General features: G+C 44.4%; 1 protein-coding gene across 1 annotated transcript in view; it reads left to right on the top strand.

Moving 5' to 3' along the window:
• The first annotated feature begins 7,615 nt into the window (after positions 1 to 7,615).
• The window catches only part of TCF7L1 (transcription factor 7 like 1), a 77,747-nt gene continuing 70,170 nt past the window's right edge, over positions 7,616 to 15,192 (top strand). Inside the window, exons 1-2 of the mRNA XM_077469692.1 lie at positions 7,616 to 7,941; positions 10,426 to 10,486. Of these exons, the coding sequence (XP_077325818.1) occupies positions 7,756 to 7,941; positions 10,426 to 10,486 (247 nt within the window). The 5' untranslated portion in view covers positions 7,616 to 7,755. The remainder of the gene's footprint in view (positions 7,942 to 10,425; positions 10,487 to 15,192) is intronic.

Below are 15,192 nucleotides of genomic sequence, written 5' to 3'. Positions count from 1 at the left end.
TTTAATAACATTCAATTGCAATATGACTTGTGTCACAATTGTATATACGCTATGTTATTTTTTTCTTCATTTGATATTTTTTTCCCCCATGAAAGTGGAGTTAACCAGCTCTTTGACATGCAACAATTCACTAATAAAAATAACGTTTCCATGGGGTTTGTCAGTGCTAGTTGAATGCTACATTGTAATATAAAATCTAATGTTACAATGTAATAGGAATTTTACTTCAGGCACAGCCATAATTATCTGTAGAAACAAAGGCTTTAGCTACACTATATACCAGCCTTTCTCAACCTTTTCAACACAGAGGAAGCCTTGAAATAGTTCTCCGGTCTTGAGGAACCCCTGCTAAAAATGAGAAATATACAACTTATGATACATGAGTGTGATGGTCAGCGGGGAGAATGGTCCTTACACTTGTGGTCATTGGGAAGAATTACCTCCTTACAGATAGCTAAAAAGATCATTGGTGTGAGTGAGAACTTATCTGAGAGGCAGAAATGGCCCAATGCTGAAGGAACCCCTAGCAACCTCTGGAACCCTAGTGTTCCATGGAACCCTGGTTGAGAATCACTATATACAATGGTTTGTCACTGGCAGTACTGAGCAATGGCAGAATGTACTGGTCCAGTCTGCTCATATACTCCATATCTGGCTTGGATGCCACAGGCCAACCTTAGTCCTCTCAGGCCATGAAAAACTAAAGATGTGCCAAGGAAGAATAAAGAACCAAGGCTGGGGCAGACAAAAATTCTTCATTTGTATAATGGGTATGATGGGCAGTGCAAGGGCAGCGTTCTGCCTATTGATATCAAGTCTATGTCAGCTCCTGACCACATGGATAGAGTTTTTCTAGATTGATTAGAGCAGTGGTTCCTAACCTTTTTTGATTCACAAATCCCTTTACCAATCTGATGAAAGCTATGGACCCCCACCATGATACTTAATACATTGTACATTTCAATAAGCTGCTCTACACGTGAGAAACATGGATAAAAAAGTCCCTGACTTTTCCAAAAATGTACCATACCGACCTGCATGGTGCTATGGCTATACATTTCTGTGTGTGTTGGGAAAAAGCGCGATTTTGCGCATGTTGCCAACATGCCAAGGTTTGAGCCTAGTCTCAGCCTCATTCCAAATACAATGATACTGGCAGTCAGGGGCAGCAGTGCCATAGATCTCACGCTACAGATTTACAGTTATAACGTTATAGTCACCAGGGTATCTGGGCACTCATATACCAGGAATTACATTGCTCATTTTAAGAGGAATTCCAGACAAAAGGTACATTTTTCAGGGTACTGAAAATTAACATTTCTAAATATTCACTATAACTTAGTAAATCTGGGGTTGTATCCACTCAGCGAACTCCGCTAGCTCAGCGGGGGATCGCTCCAAAAGGCAGATGACAGGTCCTTCTCTGCTCACTGTGCAGGGACAGACCTTTTAGAGCCCCACTGTCCTCTATAGGAAGATTGGATGAAAACAGACAGCATGCCTGTTTTCATCTGATCCCATCTGATCTGCTGGACAGATGGCGAACATATAGCCATCCGTCTGTTTTCAAGGGATCTTGTCGGAACGGATAGCAGGCGGGTATCAGCGGACACATCTCTGCTGACATTCGCCTGCCCATACAAGTCAATCGGTGACTGGAAAAGGGACAGGCAGATCTTTGTGGGCCGATCGTGTGAAAGAGACCTTAGTGTTCAGGTCCACTTTAAATGAGTGCTGGGAGAAATATGCAGGCCACCATTGCTGGTCTCTCTGAAAATTTTAGTGTCCAGGCTTTCATGTTGCTCAGATGGCAGTCAGAAGGTATCGTTTTCATTGTATAGGTTAATAGCTCTCCTAAAACTAACATATACCACGTCTTGTTTTACAATGGTGGCTGGGCCTCTCTACGGTGATCTTTGCCCTGTAGGAACAAGTGTTTTCAGTTTAGATCATATCTATATTTGTCCCCTTCCTTTTAAGCACACATAGTTATTTATTTTTGGCATTTTTTGCTGATTTTTTTTTTTTGCAATGTGTTCTCAGGCCTATACATAAGTATTCTACAAGTGCAAGACTACTGGCTGACCACCACTCTTGGCTAACAATGCATTGACAAAGGAGATTGTGCAAAAATGGCCAACATGGCCAGTCTGGAGTTAGTCTGATGCAGAATATCCAATATTTATTGCAATGGTTCCTTCTATTGACCCTGTGACAAAAAAAAAACTATCCATACAATGGAGCCCCCTGTACCGCAAGGGTCAAATGCTCATTAGGTCTAGAGCACATGTGCCAAACACAAGACTATTGTGGCCCTTACACCCAGGGGAGAGGTGGAAGTGAGATGTGAATAGCCTGTAAAAGAGAGCTGAACCCGGCAAACTATGCATAGTACACCCCTAATCCTTGCCTTCTGTATGTAGCGCACCCCACAACCCTGCACTCTGTACATAGCACACCCCTGAACTCTGCACTCTGTACATACCACACACCTAAACCCTGCACTTTGCATGTAGCACACTTCTCAGCCCTGCACTCTGTATGCAGCTCACCCTTGAACTCTGCTCTCTGTACATAGTGCACCTTTAAACCCTGCACTCTGTACACAACCCAACCCTTGAACTCTGCACTCTGTACACAGCGCACCCCTGAACTCTGCACTCTGTATGTAACACACCCCCTAAACTCTGCACACTTTAAATAGCATACCCCTAAAACCCACATTCTGTATGTAGCACACTCCTCAACTCTGCCCTCTGTACACAGCGCACCCTGAACTCTGGACATTGTACATAGCCCACCCCTGAACTCTGCACTCTGTGCACAGCACTCCTTGAACTCTGCACTCTGTACATAATGCACCCCTGAACTCTACACTCTGTACAGAACACATTCCTAAACCCTGCACTCTGTATGTAGCACACTCCTCAACCCTGTACTCTCTCCACAGCGCACCCCTGAACTCTGCACTCTGTACATAGCGCACCCCTGAACTCTGCACTCTGTACATAGCACACCTCTAAACCCTGCACTCTGTACATAGCGCACTCCTCAATCCTGCCCTCTGTACACAACCCATCCATTGAACTGTCTGCACTCTGTACACAGCGCACCCCTGAATTCTGCACTCTGTATGTAACACACCCCTAAACCCTGCACTCTGTATGTAGTGCTCTACTCAAACCTGCATTCTCTACACACTGCACCCCTTAACTCTGCACTCTGTACACAGTGTACCCCTGAACTCTGCACTCTGTACCTAGTGAACCCATAAACTCTGCATGCTGTAAATAGCGTAAACCTAAAACCTGCACTCTGTATGTATCGCACTCCTCAACTCTGCACATTGTACACAGCACACCCCTTAACTCTTCACTCTATACGTAGCACACCCCTGAACTCTGCACTCTGTACATAATGCACAACTGAACTCTGCACTCTGTACAGAGCACACTCCTAAGCCCTGCACTCTATATATAGGGCACTCCTCAACACTGTACTCTGTACACAGCGCACCCCTGAACTCTGCACTCTGTACATAGTGTATCACTGAACTTCACATATAAAGCACTACTTGTATTTTAAGGTCTCCCCACTGTTAGTTCAAATTGGCCGTACCCACCGTTCAATGCAGTTTGGGCAGGGGGGCATGGTTGAGTTCCTGCACCTATTCTCTAGGAGAAAAAAGCCCTGCATAAATTTATATAGTTTTACAGAAACAACTGACCCTTGGAGGACAACCATAATGCTGATGTGGCCCGCAATTAAATTGAGTTTGAGATCCCTGCTCTAGGAGATAAGGAATCTTTACCACACTCTTATCACCAACAGGCTACTTCCACCTGTGTGACCGGTCCCCCAAAGACTCTTCTATAAGGTGTTCCAGCTGGCAACCAGGCGATTATGTTATCAAGCGCAGTGCAGGTCCAATAGTCCTGCATTGCACATAAGACAGCAAGGAACCAACCACTGTGGGAGCGAGGAGTAAGGTATTATACCTTATTCCTCTACCACCTAGAGGAGACGTTTCCAGCCTTTTTACCCCAAAGGAACCCTTGAAATAATTTTCAGGTATCGGGAACCTCTAGTAAGATTAGTCCATCAGGGATCATTGGGAAAATTGGTGGTGGTTACATTGAGGGTGGTAAGAATGCCCTCATACAGGGATGTCCAGAGTGATACCCTTGCAGTCACACTGCTGGTTTTGCCAAGTGAAGTTGGACCTGAAACTATGCAGTCACCATCAGATGGGAGGTCAGTCAGCTACAGCTCAAGGAACCCTAGCCACCCTGAAGGAACCCTAGGATTCCACAGAACCCTGTTTGAGAATGGTTGACCTAGAGCTAGTAGCAAGCATTTAAAACTGAAGTGTGGAAGAAAATACTTTTTCAGAGCATATAAATAATCAATGGTCCTAAATCCCAATTGATCTAAGGTGGTAGGTACCACATCCCAATATTAGTTTAGAGTAAAAAAGGGGACAGAGAAAAGGGGAATTAGGGAACTGAATGGTACCAAGTTTAAACGTGTTGGGGCCTCATCTGATGTATTTCAGAAATATTGGGTGTTGTTCTACATTACAGATTACAGCATATGGAGATGTTTTCATGTAACCTTTTCAATATATTACTATTTTAATGGTTGACATTCAATAAAGTTTTGTCATTTTTTATAGATATATGTAGCTCTTGTATCACTTGGTAACCATACAGTCCTCTAATCCCGCTTCTTTCCTAAAAAATATACATGAAGTCCAGGGATATGAATGTTTAAAAGTGGATCTAAACCCAAGAACTCCCAAGACCTTCTGCTCTCTAACTCCCTTGTCACCTCCTCCCATTCTCGCCTCCAGGACTTTTCCCAAGCCTCTCCTATCCTATGGAACTCCCTATGCCAATCTGTCTGATTATCTCCTACTCTGTTTGCTTTTAGATAATCCCTGAAATCCCTTCTCTTTAAAGAAGCCTATCTTGCCCACACCTAACAACTGTACTTTTAATTTCTTGATCAGCTCATCGCCCACAGTTATTACCTTTTGTATCACTCGACCCTCCCTCTTACACGCGGTCGGACATTCCGACAACAAAATCCGTCAGATTTTTTCTGATGGATTTTGTCCTAAACTGGTGTTGCATACACACGGTCAGACAAAGTTTTCGTAAAATTCGATCGTACGGAACGTGATGACGTTCGTTCGTTACGACGGGACTACGTTGAGGCTTGTAGCCAATAGCTTTGGTCTCGTAAATTGATCTGAGTATGCGTGGCACTTTGTCTGATCGGAATTTTCTACAATCGGAAAAAGTCAGATCGGATTTTTTTTGTCTGAAAATTTGAGATCATGCTCTCAATTTTTTTCCGTCTGAATTTCAGATGGAAAAAGTCCGATAGAGCCCACGCATGATCGGATTTTCCGACAATATAATCCGATCGGACCTTTTCCGACAAAATTTCCGACCGTGTGTACAAGGCATAAGATTGTAACCTGTATTGGATTGTAACTGTACCGTCTGGCCTTACGTTGTAAAGCACTGCGCAAACTGTTGGCGCTATATAAATCCTGTATTATTATAATAATAATAATAAAGAACAAAAATGTACAGGATTGCAGTTTACTGGTCCTTGCATGTGGTGACTGTATTTTTTTCCTTTATTTTCCCCTTTATTTTCCCCTGGTGATTCTGCCATGAACACACTTTCTGTCCTAGGCGTGCCAACTGTACTGAGAAGTGTTGCCGCCCTAGGACAGGGAGTGTCAGGACTACATAACGCTCCCCTCATGTCTACAAAACAGAGGGAGGTGTTCTGTAGTCCAGTAAGGTAGCAGGGATTACAATTCTGACTGACAACAGGCAGAGAGCACAGGAATGATCAGCTCTGGAGATTTTTTTTTATCTGGGTGAACCTTTGTTTGCAGAGATATGATAAAATTTTCAATTGTATAGTTAAAGTGTTTGTTACCCCAACATTTCACATTCCTGGCTGCTGTAGCATGTACTTGTATGACAAAGTATCCTATTCTCTTTGTATTGCTTCCTTTATGTGAAATCCCTGGTGTTCTTGTCAGTCCCTCTGCTTTCCTATTAAAAACTGACCACCTAAGCAGGAGAACACACTGTGGTCAGTTCTCTAGCTCTGCTGTGAACTCAGCCTGCTCTCCTCCAATGATCAGACTTGTCCTGACACGCCCCCCCACTGCACAGCCTATCATTGGGAAGCTCAGTGCACTGCTACTGCTGCTGCTTATCCTCCCCCAGCTCTTATGTCACTGAGAACAGAGGGGATGTGATCACTTATAAAAAAGGTATCTCTAATGGGTTTTTGTTTGTTTGTTTATTTTTTTGTTTTTTACATCTATACACAATGTTTTGCCTTTCATTTTTATTTTAAACTGAATGGGTTGTTTTACAAAGTGATCATTTACAATCACTTTAATATAGAGTGAGGGGAAAAAGTATTTGATCCCCTGCTGATTTTGTATGTTTGCCCACTGACAAAGAAATGATCAGTCTATAATTTTAATGGTAGGTTTATTTTAACAGTGAGAGACGGACTAACAATCTGGAAAAACGTATTTCAAAAAAGTTTTAACAAAATTGATTTGCAGTTTAATGAGTGAAATAAGTAAGGAGGAGAGCACACTATGGTCAGTTCTGTATCTCTGCTGTGAACTCAGCCTGCTCTCCACCAATGATCAGACTTGTCCTGACACACCCCCCACTGCACAGCCTATCATTGGGAAGCTCAGTATACTGTTGTTTTTCCTCCCCTAGCTCCTATGAAGCTGAGAACTGAGGGAATGTATTTAAAAAAAAAGGTAAAAAAAAGGTATTTCTAATATTTTTTTCTATATCTATACACAAATGTTTTGCCTTTCATTTTAATTTTTGACGAAGCGGGTTGTTTTTACAAGATGATGGCTTAAAATCACTTTAATGGACCTAAAGGGGAGGAAATAAAGAACTTTATTGTGACATACAAATCATCAATGTCCTGACCAATAGAAGAAATCGTAGTGCTACGTATAGAAAGTGATGGGATGTGATTGATCAGACTGTGTGGCAGTGGAAGGGTTAATCGGTGCAGCCCCCCGCCCCCTCTCTCTCCGGCAGCCCAGGGGTTAATGTTGGCCCCATTCCCTCAATTGTCCATTGAGCAGTTCTTTTTAAAGAAGTGTCAGTTTTCATGTGGAGGCTCCGCCCCCCTGGATCCTGGCTGGGGACCGAGCTCCTCCAAGTCCGCACTACACACTGCCCGGGGAAAGGAGAAGGATCGCCAGTCCCGGGACAAACACACACACCTACCAACCTACCTACCTACCTACCCACCCACCTACCCCTACACAAGGCACGAGTCCCCGATCGGAGCCCCTCCCTGGAAATCTGTGCCGGGTCTCCCCGGGATCTGATCGCCGGGATCTGCAACTTTCAAGGAACTTCCCATCCCCCTCCATGTACCGGGAGTGAGGCGGGGGGGCTGGTCCTGTATGGACCGGGACTGATCGGACATACAAAGGAGGACGACGATCGTTCCTGAGGACTGTACGGGGAGGAGGGGGACCGGGCTGTATATTGTGGTGGGGGGGGAGATGGGGGCAGAGGCCGTGCGGTGGGGGGGCTGATCGGAGCGGGGAGGGGGGGAACTTTTCTACAACTTGGCGGACTATGAGCCTGTCCTAGTGCCGGGGTGATCGGCTGCAGATCGGATCGTCTGTTGTGTTCCGGGCCTGGGGGGGTTGTGATTGGGGGGGTCACCATGCCTCAGCTGAACAGCGGCGGGGGGGACGAGCTGGGGGCCAATGATGAGCTGATCCGCTTCAAGGATGAGGGCGAGCAGGAGGACAAGAGCCCCGGGGAGGGATCGGCCGAAGGGGATCTGGCCGATGTCAAGTCATCGCTGGTCAATGAGACCGAGAACCACAGCAGTGACTCCGACTCCGAGGTGAGACCCCCCTCATTGTATGTGTGAGCTCTGTATAGGGAGGGGGATCTACAGAACCCCCCCCCCCCCATTGTATGTACGAGTTCCGTATAGGGAGGGGGATCTACAGAACCCCTCCATTATATGTACCCCCTGTGTCACCTACAACCCCCCCCCCCCATTGTATGTGTGAGTTCTGTATAGGATGTGTGATCTATAGCACCCCTCCATTATATGTACCCACTGTGTGGTCTACAACACCCCCCATTGTATGTGTGAGTTCTCTATAGGAAGTGGGGATCTACAGCACCCCTCCGTTATATGTACCCTTGTGTGATCTAAGACACCCCACATTGTATGAGTTCTGTACAGTCCTGTTTGTGTAATGGAGAGATGCTGTAGACCCCCTCCCCCCCCTCTATTTTATGAGTTCTGTACAGTCCTATTTGTATAGCACCCTTCCATTATATGTACCCCTGTGTGATCTACAAAACCCCTCTCGTATATATATCCCTAATATAGGATGTGTGATCTACAGTGCCCAACTGTGTTCACCCCCTGTATGATCTACAACTCGCCCATTCTATGTGATATAGAGCGCCCCCTGTACTGTGTGCCCCCTGTGTGATCTAGAGCGCCCCCTGTATGTTCTACAACTCGCCCATTCTATGTGATCTAGAGTGTACCCCTGTGTCATGTGCAGAACTCGGTTTTTGTGTACAGCTCCCCAGTTCTGTGTATCCCAGTCTAATCTGCAGCTCACCTATTCTATATACCCCAATGTGTCAAGTGCAACTCCCCCTATTCTATTGACCCCCCGTGTGATCTACAACGCCTCCAATATATGTACCCCACTTTGATATACAGCGCAGCTTTTATCTATATTCCCCCAATGTGATCTGCAGCACCCAAAATCTGTGCACAGCTCTCCAGTTAGTAGTAGCGCCCTGAATCTATACCCCCCCCCCCCCCGTGTACTGTGCGTCTTTCATGTACCCCACTGTGATGTGCAGAACTCCAATTCTGTAAACTTAGTTCTATGTACCCCTGGCCCAGGGTGATAAGGACACCCGGTTCTGTGTACCTTTTACAAAGTGCCATTGCTCTGTGTATTCCAATATGATGTGCAGAACCCCAACTTACTGGAGCCTGGCGTCATGTGTGGCCCCCTTATTCTATGTACCCCCAGGGTGATGTGCAGCACCCTAACTTTATGCAGCCTGGTAAGATGTGTGGTACCCCAGTTTTGTGTAGCTCCTTTTAATATATGGTCTATATCTTCTACAGTTTTCTGACTGCATACTTATGACCGCAGTGTAAGGGCTGCAGTAGGTCCAGTATGTGACGTCTCAGTCCCCATTCCATCCACATTTATGTAGAGGACCCCAGTATGTCAGAGCTCCAGATCTCTGCACCATACAAATCTTCTTCTACAGCTTGCACACTGATATGATATACAATCTGCAGAATCCCCAATATTGCCCCCTGTGGGCTCGTCTCATCCTTTAATGACCTGACCATGCATTCCTAGATTGTACAGCACCCCCCATATGTTCACAAACCTCCATACAGGGGGGGCCCGGGGCATGGTACAGGCTCCTGTAGTGGGCTCCTCTGCCCAGTACAAAGCCATATTAACCAATCTACAGCCAAGTCTTCACCCATGCACGCAACTTGGCCCCAAGTCTTCACCCATGCACGCAACTTGGCCCCAAGTCTTCACCCATGCACGCAACTTGGCCCCAAGTCTTCACCCATGCACGCAACTTGGCCCCAAGTCTTCACCCATGCACGCAACTTGGCCCCAAGTCTTCACCCATGCACGCAACTTGGCCCCAAGTCTTCACCCATGCACGCAACTTGGCCCCAAGTCTTCACCCATGCACGCAACTTGGCCCCAAGTCTTCACCCATGCACGCAACTTGGCCCCAAGTCTTCACCCATGCACGCAACTTGGCCCCAAGTCTTCACCCATGCACGCAACTTGGCCCCAAGTCTTCACCCATGCACGCAACTTGGCCCCAAGTCTTCACCCATGCACGCAACTTGGCCCCAAGTCTTCACCCATGCACGCAACTTGGCCCCAAGTCTTCACCCATGCACGCAACTTGGCCCCAAGTCTTCACCCATGCACGCAACTTGGCCCCAAGTCTTCACCCATGCACGCAACTTGGCCCCAAGTCTTCACCCATGCACGCAACTTGGCCCCAAGTCTTCACCCATGCACGCAACTTGGCCCCAAGTCTTCACCCATGCACGCAACTTGGCCCCAAGTCTTCACCCATGCACGCAACTTGGCCCCAAGTCTTCACCCATGCACGCAACTTGGCCCCAAGTCTTCACCCATGCACGCAACTTGGCCCCAAGTCTTCACCCATGCACGCAACCTGGCCCCAAGTCTTCACCCATGCACGCAACTTGGCCCCAAGTCTCCCTTCTCTGAATCCTAAAGCGGGACAATGATCGTTGTTGAGTGTCCGTTCTCACCAAACTTTGATTTTTCAGGTGGAGAGGCGCCCCCCTCCCAGAGAAAGCTTCGAGAAGCCCCGGGATTACCTGTCAGAAGGTAAGTCACCCTATACCCACTTCTCACATCCTCATCCATTCATATTTCTACCATAGAACAAGATGGAGGGGGTTATGCAGTATAACAGAACTGCTAAATTGTTGGGGGGTCACCTGAACAAAAAAATAGATTGCAAGCTCCTAAAGCTAGTCTCAGAAGTGTCTAGATTTAATAATATTTATACATTTCCTTACCCTAATTCTAGAACTTTGTTGTATGTGAAGTGTACAATACAGTTCTAGACATATGATTTATAATTATGCAATGATAATACGCCTCTGACTCACTCATTGGAATTCAGTAAATCTTTTCACACAGTAACTGTATAAAGGAATGAGCAATATGCCCAAACTGAATCAACCAATCAGAACGTCTCTTGTACTGCTTGGGCTGCAGTAAATGGCTACAATGGGAATCTGGCTTTGGGCTCTATCCTTTTGTTGTACTCATCGTAAACTTTTAAAGCTGTCAGTTAAACTTTCTCTGAATCAAATAATGACATTTAATGGATTGCAGCTTGCCTGTTCTCCGATGTGGAGATATTTTTTTTATTTTTCTGGGTGATCCTGCAAGCAACACACTTTCTGTGCTACGGTGACAACTGTACTGTATCTAGATGGAGCCGTGCTGTCATCCTAGGATTAAGACTATAGAACACCTTCCCCTTCTCATAACATTGGGGAGGTGTTCTGTAGTCAACAATGACAGCTGTGAACAATGCTAAATAACTGTCCGTAGAGGGAACAGGATGGTATCTGCTCACAAGTTTGCTGGCTGAATGGCTTCATTTATTAAAATTTTTTAATAATTTTTTTTTTTTTTTTTGTCAAACAGATCTAACAAAAAATGCTTTCAGCTGTATATTTAACAGGCCGAAATAGAGAAAATATGAGACCATTATTCTAGTTTGCATACACTTTAAGGGTTAACTAGGAATTGAGTTTGTGTTTTGTTTACTAGAGTTTGGAAATGCTGTTTGTCAGATTGGAGCATAAGATTTCAGAAGTTGCATTTTTGGAAATGTTTTAGCACATTCAGACATTTGTCTTTTAGTTCCTCTATCTCACGTTTTTACATTTGTGCTTTACATAAATACATGTCATGTAATTCTATAAATGTTTTTATTTTTCCAAAAAGTGGCAGATAACTTTCATATTCATAATAAAAATATTTCATTTTATTGTGACTTTGTCAGAAAATCTTGGTACTCATTCCCACCATATGCGTTGGTCTGCGCTGGAAGCCCTCCAATGCAGACAAGGCAATCTGCCTCCAGATCTGTGTTCAGTTCACACCACTGGGCTGCAGCAATGTGTGCCGAAAAGTAGGCTTTGCTAAAAAGTTTTGTGCAACATGTTGTGATGCAATGCGTTGCATCGCAACCCACTGTGATTACTATGAAATGTCACGTTGACATTTCAATAAAGTTGCAAAAATGAAAGTAAAACGGTGCATTGCAGAATGCAGCCTCTGGTGTGAACTGGCCCTTGATGCATGTTGCTGGATTCCCATGCTGCCTCTGGTTGGTTGTCAAAGACTTGGTTTTGATCCAAGTTATAGTTGTAGCTCTTTACTGGAATAAAACCCAATGCTGGTCATACATTATACAAATTTCTTATTCAATTTCCTTTAGCGTTGCCTTTAATCTATGTAGTGCAAGGGCCTGCCTGATTGCATACAAATTGACAGTGTTTAGGTTTGACCTCCTGTTATATGGATTTGGAAAATCTAAAGCAAAATTTGTATAATGTATGGCTAGCCTAAGGGGGTGTGTGGGGTGTTTTTTTGTATTTTTTTTATTTTTTTTTTACCTTCTAATGCAGCCAACCTGACCGTTCTAGAGGTCTGTATGCTTTGCGCTTGTTGGAGCAGCCGTGTTGCCGGCAGTTGCGCACAGTTTAGTGGATGAGCATTGTGTGCTCAGTTTAGAAATGGCGAAGTCTTGCTTTCACTGTTCTGCAAAACAATGTGTAATTGTCAATGTAACTGTAATGCTACTTAATCTGTAAGTATATATGAAAGTCTTCCAGTATCTCGTTCTGTGGTAAGATTATTGTATCCATGTTTCACGAGGGTGTAACACAGCGCTGGGTGAGTCAGTGCTTTGGCATGCGTCTGCTTCTAGTGGGGCCTTTTAAACCGGGAGCTGTGTTTTTCGTTGGGGATGAGGCCATTCTGGAATGAATGACTTTAGAAGTTATCTTGGTGGGAAAAGATAATCAGCTGGACAGTTGTAGTAGGACTTGGGCACACACAGGTTTGACATTTTTATGTACGTTATGGAACGGACAGCTGTGGCCAGTCTTTCTGGTCAAAAGAGCACACTTTTTTTTTTTTTTTTCCCCCCTGGGATATGAGTGTTTTATGCAGTAGTCCTTGCCTTTACCCAGTTCCTGGGAACCCACTGCATCGAAGTGTGCCTGTCCATTAGATCTGCTTTTTATTTTCTGATCATTGTAACCAATTCTGTCTACTTGTCGCTTCCACAACCACTACCGAATATGCTGTATCTGACTTTCCATCTCCAGAGATTGTAGGTACAGTTTGATGGCCCTCTTCTAGGGTCACCTCTTCCGTAAAGTACATGTTCTTGTACTGCCCCTAATGCCGGGGTAAACAAATTTAATATTGAATTTAGAAGCCAGTCTTTCCAATCCAGGAACGTGTCACATTTGGCACCTTCTGTAATTTTAAGGAGCATTGGCTACCTGGCTCCTGGGATTTATCCAGCCCTGCCCTAGCAGGTCTAAAGTGGGGTACACACTATCTGAAAATCCATATGAGGCATGGTCCATATGAATCAGATGTTGAAAGTTGTGTACACTCCTATGAAAATCAGACTTTCCAATGCCCTGGGGTCAAACTCCTCAATTTTTTTTTTATTGATGCGAAATACTGACTTGTTTATGGATTATGCGCAAACAAAGCTTTTGCAGTTCAAGAATTTTTCCCGTTTTTACAGTTTTTATTATACAGGATTTATTTAGTGTCGATAGTTTGGGCAGTGCTTTACAACATGAGGGCAGACAGAACAGATACAATTTAATACAGGAGGCATCAGAGGGCCCTGCTCACTAGAGCTTACAATCTAAGAGGAAGTGGTGGATGACCTGATGGCGAAAATAAAAAGTACAGTTTTTAGGTGGGGCAAAATAGGTTTCCAGAAGAGAAAGGGTTTTTAGGCATTGTCCTAGATCAGTAATGGTGAGCCTTGGCACCACAGTTGCTTTGGAACTACGTTTCCCATGATACTCATGCACTCTGCAGTGTAGTTGAGCATCATGGGGAAATATAGTTCCAAAACATCTAGCGTGCCAAGGTTCGCCATTGCTGGTCTAGCTAGTCAGACAGCGAGGTAGGGAGGTCTGTTAGATGGGAGAGGCTCAGGAAAAGTCTTGGCCAGCATGGGAGGAGATGACATGGGAGATAGAGAATAGGAGTTCTTGGGCGGAATGAAGAGAACGATTTTGGTTGGTATTTCAAGACTAGGTTAGTAATAAGGCTGATTTGACTTATTACTAGCTTTGTAAATTGTTAGTATTTTGAATTTGGGTGAGTGGAATCCAGTTGTAAGGTAGGTGAGTCTGGCAGCAGCATTCATGATGGACTGAACCCCCTTCATGGGGGTTCCCCCCCGGATACTCATCTGAAATTATCTGAAGAGGACAAACAAAGGTTTCACATACAGTTTAGTCTGAAAATACAATACAAAGCAGTACATTTCTTCACTTCTGAATTTTTATTCTGGCATATGAGATTTTTCGTAACTTTAATTTTCAATATGGAGGCTAGCATGCAAAAAAAGGATGATCATTCATCTCAAGCTTTAGAAGCTTGGTGGTGTCATTGATTAAGATGGGGCATATTTTGGAGATGTTGAGGCGGTATGCTTTGGCATGTGATCGGATGTGGAGCTGAAAGGATGGTTCACAATTGGTACCCTACTCTGCTTTGACCTGCTGTGAAATATCGAGGGGGGGAAAAAACGGATGATCGTTCGTCTGATTTTCTTAGTGTACACTGGGTTTAAGAATATTGTGACACGTGATTTTCTTTTTGACAAAAAATAAATTTAAATGTTCCTCTCATGGGTGGCCAATAACCACACAGGAAGCCTCCTCATTGCCTCTAGTCCTGAACGATCCAACTTGTAGACTCCTGGCCTTGTTTAAGGCCTCCTTTGTATATGACTTAAAGTAGAAGAAAATGCTTAACAATCATTCAACTTTAAAATATTGTATTGGCTCCCCATTGCTCTGCATACGCGCTCCTTTTTTTTTTTGGCCTAAATCCTATTATAAAAGCCACCACTGAATTGCTTGGATTTGTGATGTCACACCGACGTCCATAGCTCTAGGTGTTGTCGGAGATTGAGAGTTCATGGCCACCAGCTACACATTGACACCAAAGAGCTGAAGCTTTGTGGTCAGATGACTGCATACAATAAAGGTTGACTAAAGGGATTTCCATTGCTAAAATGTATACAAGACAACCTTTTTAAAGTTGGCTTATTGTGTAGCCCTTCCTACTATTTTAAATCAGAGCTAAACATAACAAAATAATTCTAGTTTTGTAGAGCACTGTAAGGGAAGACAGGAATGCATTATAGTTTTGTCTGTGTTTTAAAAAAAGATAGATAGCCATTTACTTTGACTATGCTTTACTTTTGCTGCAGCTGTTAAAATCCCAGCACAGGAGTGTGTAGG

The sequence above is a fragment of the Lithobates pipiens genome, unplaced genomic scaffold (assembly GCF_037356315.1).
Source record: "Lithobates pipiens isolate NorthernLeopardFrog02 unplaced genomic scaffold, aLitPip1_a1.2 Scaffold_8, whole genome shotgun sequence".
Classification (NCBI taxonomy): domain Eukaryota; kingdom Metazoa; phylum Chordata; class Amphibia; order Anura; family Ranidae; genus Lithobates; species Lithobates pipiens.
The sequence above is the reverse complement of the archived record's forward strand: the minus strand, read 5'-3'. Positions and strand labels throughout refer to the sequence as shown.